This window comes from Mus caroli, chromosome 11, assembly GCF_900094665.2.
Source record: "Mus caroli chromosome 11, CAROLI_EIJ_v1.1, whole genome shotgun sequence".
Taxonomy (NCBI): Eukaryota; Metazoa; Chordata; class Mammalia; order Rodentia; family Muridae; genus Mus; species Mus caroli.
The window spans coordinates 93928782-93935432 of record NC_034580.1 but is presented as its reverse complement, the minus strand read 5'-3'; the positions used below and the strand labels follow the sequence as shown (position 1 = coordinate 93935432).

The 6651-nt window shown below is 49.9% G+C and overlaps 1 protein-coding gene across 2 annotated transcripts in view; it reads left to right on the top strand.

Annotated features, from left to right (window-relative positions):
* The first annotated feature begins 200 nt into the window (after positions 1–200).
* Fbxl20 (F-box and leucine rich repeat protein 20) overlaps positions 201–6651 on the top strand; it is a 67979-nt gene continuing 61528 nt past the window's right edge. Inside the window, exon 1 of one of the 2 annotated variants that reach the window (XM_021177652.2) lies at positions 201–525. In XM_021177652.2, coding sequence (XP_021033311.1) covers positions 478–525 — 48 coding nt within the window. In that variant the 5' untranslated portion in view covers positions 201–477. Of the gene's footprint in view, positions 526–910; positions 1335–6651 lie in introns of those variants that run through there. The other variant, XM_021177653.2, reaches the window with a different exon arrangement.

The window sequence follows — 6651 nt, the reverse complement described above, 5'->3', positions numbered from 1 at the left end:
GCCTACTCGCTCCTACATGCTTGTTTTTCCCGCCGAAATGGCGTCACGCCGTGGCTCTGACCAACCAGCTCTTTGATTGGAGGGTGAGCAGCCGCTGCAGCCCATTGGGCGCCAGCGGCCGGAGGGGCGGGGACGCCAATGGCCCTTGTGCCTTGCCCGCCCCCACCCGATTGACGCCAGCCCCTCCCCCGGCCCAAGGAATGGGTACTGGACTGGGGCATTGCACCCCCTGATCCCGAGGTGTAGCCTCGCTGCCAGCTCCTGTGCAGAGCTGGCGCTAGGTCCTCCTCTTAGCGCAACCAGCTCCTGCCTTCTGGAGGCTGGCACTGAGAGCCATCCGCCCGGCAGGGGCCCCCCAGGCCTCCCTGCAGCACCCCGTAATGCAATTCACCGGGGTGGGGGAGGCGGCGGCAGCACCTACGGCGGCAGCGGCGGCGGCACTGCCCCAACCTAGAGACGTCTAGAAAGAGGAGGAAAATGGCTCCGAGCAGGGACCGCCTGCTGCACTTTGGGTTCAAGGCGACAGTGAGTGATAGAGGACGGGAGCTGGGTGGTCAGAAAGACGTGGGTGCCAGCTCAGGCCGCCTGGGAAGTGATCAGATCAGGGCTGGGGACCCTAAGCTGAAAGCTCAGGTTCCGCGTGGGTCGCTACGTGCCAGGGAGTCCTCGCAGTGCTGGAGGGGATCCGGTGATGTTCCCGTCCCTGTTCTCTTCTCGCTGGTCCGCGGGCACGCGCGCACTCGCACCCGCCCCACAGCACACACACCGTGCCCCCCACACACACACACACGCCCGCGCGCGCACCGAAGCAGGCGCGCACTTGGGCACTTCCCTGCTTCTCCTTGTCCTGGTGGGCTGGCGCCCGGTCACCCCACGTTCCAGGCGCTCGCGGGCTCACTGTCCCGGGCTGCGCCGGGTGGGGGAGGGGTGGGCTCGCGCCGCCGCCGCGGCCGAGCGCTCCTCCCCTCCCCCGGCGTTCCGAGGCCCGGGCGGCTCTGCCCAATGAGGAGCGGCGTTGCTGGCAGGTGGGGAGTGTTTTTGTTTTGGGTTGAAGTTGAGGCTTTGGAGAGGACCGAGCTAGCGACTGGCAGTCGTCGCGGCCGCGGACGCCGCGGGCGGTGGTGGAGGCCCCCGCGGGACTCGAGCGGCCTCTCCTCCGCGTCGGCCGGGCGAGCCTCGCCTTGCCGCCGCCGCCGCCTCCTCCCGCTCCCGGAACTCCGGGGCCTGCCCTGGCCCCTATCTTTGCACTCCGCACGCCGCAGCGCCCTGCCCGGGCCGCACCCGCCGGCCCCATGAGGAGGGACGTGAACGGAGTGACCAAGAGCAGGTTTGAGGTGTGAGCTCGGAGGGGTCTCGGGCGGCGGCGAAGGCCAGCTCTCGCACCCCAAACAGTCGCTCGATCGGAGCCTCCTCCCTTGTGCGGCCCGCCACCCGCCCCCGATGCGGCCGCCGGCGTCCTCCCCTGCTCGCGACCCGCAAGCCCCGCGCACCGGCTTGCCTCGCCTTCCGGGAGGTTCGCCTGCTGCCCCTTCCACCCGCGGGCCCTGGCCGGGATTAGCCCTGGCGCCCTAAATCCCCCCTCCCCCATAACACCCAGCTTCCCATTCTCTGCCCAGCCCTTGGCTAGCCTCCTTCCACCACGCAATGAAAGCACTCCGTCCCCGGCTGGCCAGCGCCTGCTGCCTTCGTGAATCGTTTATCTCCACCCGAGCGGGAATCGATGAGTCCTCGGTGGAAGTAGGAAGTTGGGGGTGGTAGTAAACTGGACGATAGAGGCGACTGTGGGGTTTTCGTGCTGTTTGGATATTCTGATACTTCCTCTTCCCCGTTTAGTCTATTCTTTTGTGGTTCATTGTTTATTGGGAACTTAGATATCTGTTCAGAGAATGCGAGGAAGGTAGGTCTGAGAGCCTTCGGAGAATCCATTCCTGGTTTTTTGTTTTGTTTTGTTTTTTTGTTTTGTTTTAAGTTTGTCCTCTGGAAAAGGAGGTTTGTAGTCCAGGAATGGAACCGTACATAGTCAGAAAGATCTTTAAAGGCGAGTTCACGTCTGAGAAAAGGATTCCTTTGGGAAGTATCCTAACTACTGGTGAAACGAAATACAATAGTTTGGAAATGTGCTGGAGGTTTCATTGGTAGGCCGAGAGACAAAGAAACTTACACAAGAGAAAATGTTACCTGGCCTTTTCTGGCAGAGGCTCAGGCTGACTGACCTGTGTTGGGTCCAGGCTCAGTGTTCATCTCACTTGCTGGCTTTCTGTCTCCTCTCTCTTGTTGTATTTTTAACACCCAGTGTTTCCCTTCAGCTCCCTTTAAAAGATAAATTTGAGACAAAAGTTTGTGGGCTTCGGGTGAATGTCTCACCTAGGGACGAAACTTCTGTATAGTCTTTGTATTTCTTGAAAAAGTATTTAAAGTTATAAAGTTAAGGTAGGAGGGAAGAGCTGTGGAGAGACTGTAAATTCAGACTTCCTATGCCAAGTGGCAGTGAGGAGTGGAGAAGTTCATTGGTTACATTCGAGTTTTCATTTGTAACTTAATGGTGGGCTGGGGGCATAATAATAAAAACTGCCTATGTAAAATGTTGTATTGCTTTAAAGTGGAGCCGCCAAAAAGAATAATTTATGGTGGTTTCAAGTCCAGCACTAGTGTGAAAGTCTTTACCATTGAAATTACTACCTGGACAACTGACAGTTTAGGGTTACCCAAAAGAGTTCAAAAGGAAGAGTCCAAAACTTCGATAGTTCTTGACCACCTTGCTATTCTGAGTGGAGAATTTCCTGTTTGAGGTGAGGATTGAGGGAAGCCTGATCCTCATTTGTGGTTAAAGCGATATTGCTGTTTCTTGTTTTTAAATCCTTCTTTGTTTTTGTTTGGCTTTTCTTTTTAGAGACAGGATCTCAGGAGTAGCCCGGGAGCTTGAGGTGGTTTCTCCACAGCATCGTAGCTGTGAGCCACTGTCCTCTGCTGCCTGGGCTTGTTTCAGCTTTTATTTTTAGTTTTTAGGGTTTTTTGTTGTTTTGGTTTTTTTTTTGTTTGTTTGTTTTGTTTTCAGACAGGGTTTCTTTGTGTTAGCCCTGGCTGTTGTGGAACTTTGCTCTGTAAACCAGGGTGGCCTCAAACTCAGTGATCTGCCTGCTTCTGCCTCTGGAGTGCTGGGATTAAAAGCATGTGCCACACTGTCCTGCTTGCTTCATGAATTTCTAAACGCTCAAACCTGCCAGGCTATCGTTTGCACACCTTTAAGCGCAGCACTCAAGAGTCAGAGGCAGGCAGATCTCTGCCTATTCCAGTCCAGCCTAGTGTACATGGAGAGTTCCAGGACAGTTGGGATGCATAGAGAAATTCTGTTTGAAAATAAAAACAAAAGAAAAATCCTCAGAACTAAACTAAAAGAACTAACAGGGGGCTGATTATTTCTTAGTAGGTTATCACAGAATGAGACTTTTTCGTAAGATCTGGAAATGTGTACAAAAATAATAGCTAATTTCAAATCGTGATCATGAATACAAGTGAAAGACTCTTGCCCCACCTTTAAGATGAGAGAGACTTAAATCTTTGCATGCTTGATGCATTGTAGCCTTCTCTCTCTCTCTCTGTCTCTCTCTCTCCCTCTCTGTTTGTTTTTCGAGACAGGGTTTCTCTGTATAGCTCTGGCTGTCCTGGAACTCACTTTGTAGACCAGGCTGGCCTCGAACTCAGAAATCCACCTGCCTCTGCCTCCGGAGTGCTGGGATTAAAGGCGTGCACCACCATGCCCGTAGCCTTCTCTTTATGAAGATTGTTTTAATGTTCTCTTAGAATGGTTTCATTTTGTGTTTGTGATACTGGGGACCCAGCACAAGATTCTATTAGCAATATTCCTCACCCCCCCCCTTTTTTTTTTTTGAGACAAATCTCTGTTTAGCCCAAAGTGGCCTGGAACCGTGAGCAAGGCTCTTACTGTTGTCTCTCAGTGCTGACATTCCAGGCATGTGCCAGTGTCCAGTTTGGGGACGCTTTCTTCTGTGTACTTTTGAATGCTGAGATCAGAGGCCACATGCTCTATATCTTGCTCTCAGAGCCAGAGATGCAGAAAAGCTTTTACGTTAAACGGAGCCTAGTGGCTGGGAACTGTAATCCTGGCTCTTGGGAGATTGAAGAGGATTTGCCCCCAGTTCCAAATCAGTCTGGTTTACATAGTGAGTTTCAGGCCAGCCTGAGCTATAGAGTGAGACCCCTCCCCGTTCAAACTGTGTGTCCTCCATGATTGCCCCTGAAGGAAAAAAAAAATTAAAGCAAGATCACTGGTTATATAAGCCAAACCTGCAGCATCTGTGTAAAGCCAAAAGCAGGTGACTTTAGGGTAGAGAATAAAAGATCCGGAGATGTAAAACTTTGATGTTCCTAGCTCTGTTACTTTGTGTGCATATGTGTAGGGTTTTTATTTATTTATTTCATTAAAGTACTTTAAAGATACACTTTATTTTACGTGTGTGATTGTTTTGCCTGCATGCGTGTTTGCACCTCATGCCTGCCTGGTGCCCGCAGAGGTAAGAGAGTGGCATGGGATCCCCTGGAACTGGAATTACAGGTGGTTGTGAGCCACCTTGTGGGTGATAGATTCTGAGCCCTGTTCTGTCCAAGAGCTGCAAGTGCTCTTAGCTACCCAGCCCTTTCTCCAGCACCACTATGTTTTTGTCACAGGGTTTCACATAGCCCAGGATGGCATGGAACTTCCAAGGTCCTCTTGCCTCAGACTCCACTACACATGCTGTCTAGCCTTGATTCTTAGATTTCTGTTTCACATTCAAGGAAAGTTGGGACCCAGGATGGTATAATTAAGGTGTCAAAAGTTGTGCGGCTTAATAGTAGAGGCCCAAGAATCTAATCTGGGGGTGGGGGTGGGGTTCATTGTTTGTTTCTAGAGAGTTATTTTGTGAGGGTGTGGGTGTGTGGATGTGCATTAGCATGTGCATGCCTGGGGGTGCGGTGCCTGTGGCGGTCAGACAAGTAGGAGTTCCCTGGATCTAGAGTTATGGGCGCTTGTGAGCTCCCTGGTTGGGGTGGGTGTTGTGAACCTAGCTTGTTCCCCCTCCCAGAACAGTTAAATGGTCTCAGCCACTGAGCCATCTCTCCAGCTCCCCAGACTCTGTCTTGGGTTTTTTGTTTGTTTGGTTGGTTGGTTTTTTGTGTAACCCTGGCTGTCCTGTACTCCTTCTTGTAGACCAGGCTGGCCTTGAACTCAGATCCACCTGCCTCTGCCTCCCCAGGGCTGGGACTATGCTAGTGCCACTGCCTCCCAGCCCTCTACTCTTCACACTCAATATTTAACTCTTGTTCTGTTGTTACTGTAACTTGCCATAAAGCCAACTAAATGCATGGAGAAATGGTTTTCCTAAAATTCATCGAATATATTTTGTATATGCTGTCAAATTAATGTGTGTGTCTTTCATTTTAAGTGTGTTAACCAGCATTGCCTTAACACTCGCCAGGATTAACAAGAGACACATTTCAAATGTCTAATCCTGCCCTTAGATCCAAATGAGATATTACATGTAAGCACGCCAGACACACCAGGAGAGGGCGTCAGATCTCACTCATTACAGATGGCTGTGAGCCACCATGTGGTTGCTGGGATTTGAACTCAGGACCTCTGGAAGAGCAGTCAGTGCTCTTAACCGCTGAGCCATCACTCCAGCCCCAAGTTGAGATTTTTTTTCTTTTAGTTCAGTCTTTATCCTGCTTCCAATAGGTCCATAATAAACACACCATGGTGTTGGAAGAAAGTCTTCACTTTAGTTTACTTAAAAAAGAAATTAATGTTTTAAAAAAGCCAGTGTTACATTAGCTAACATTAAGTTATTTTGTAATCAGTGCCTGGAGATGTTAAGACCATAAGTTAGGAAATGAAAGTCTCTTTTGGAAATAATGACTCTCTATTCATTATTTTTCATTATACTTCACTGGCTGTCTCATAAATACATAATACCCCATACAGTGCTGTCACTAGGCCTTGTTCCATAGCTCAGATTGGAAGCTAGGGGACCCAAGATGGCGACCAGCTTAGGACCCTCTTTCCAGCCTCCCAGATGTCAGGGTACAGACAGGAGCTGCCACGCTCAACTTAATCATCATTTGTGTTGGAAGTATTCATGTTTCCAAACGCTAAATGCTAGTGTCCATCTATTTTAGGTCACTTTTCAGTGAGCTGTGAGGACTAGTAACACTGTTACATACTCTTCCCCCACACTGGACATGTGCTTTCCTAATTTGCTACAACCAAGCTGTCTTACTAAGTCCTACAGGGTGGCCTTTAGCCCTCTCAGAATCATTGAGCCTTTGATCCTCATATACCCCATAAACTCCTCAGGCCTGCACCACAAGATCAGGCAGCCTATGCTGTTGAATCTGGTTTGTTTGGTTTTGTTTGTTGGTTTTTTTTTTAATTAAATTTCATTAAATTAATTAATCAATTTATTTATTTGTTTATTTTGGGTTTTCAAGACAGGGTTTCTCTGTATAGCTCTGGCTGTCCTGGAACTCACTTTGTGTAGACCAGGCTGGCTTCAAATTCAGAAATCCACCTGCCTCTGCCTCCCAAAGGCGTGGGCCACCATGCCCAACTCTTTTTTATTTATTTGAAACAGTCTTTTTTTTTTTTTTTTTTTT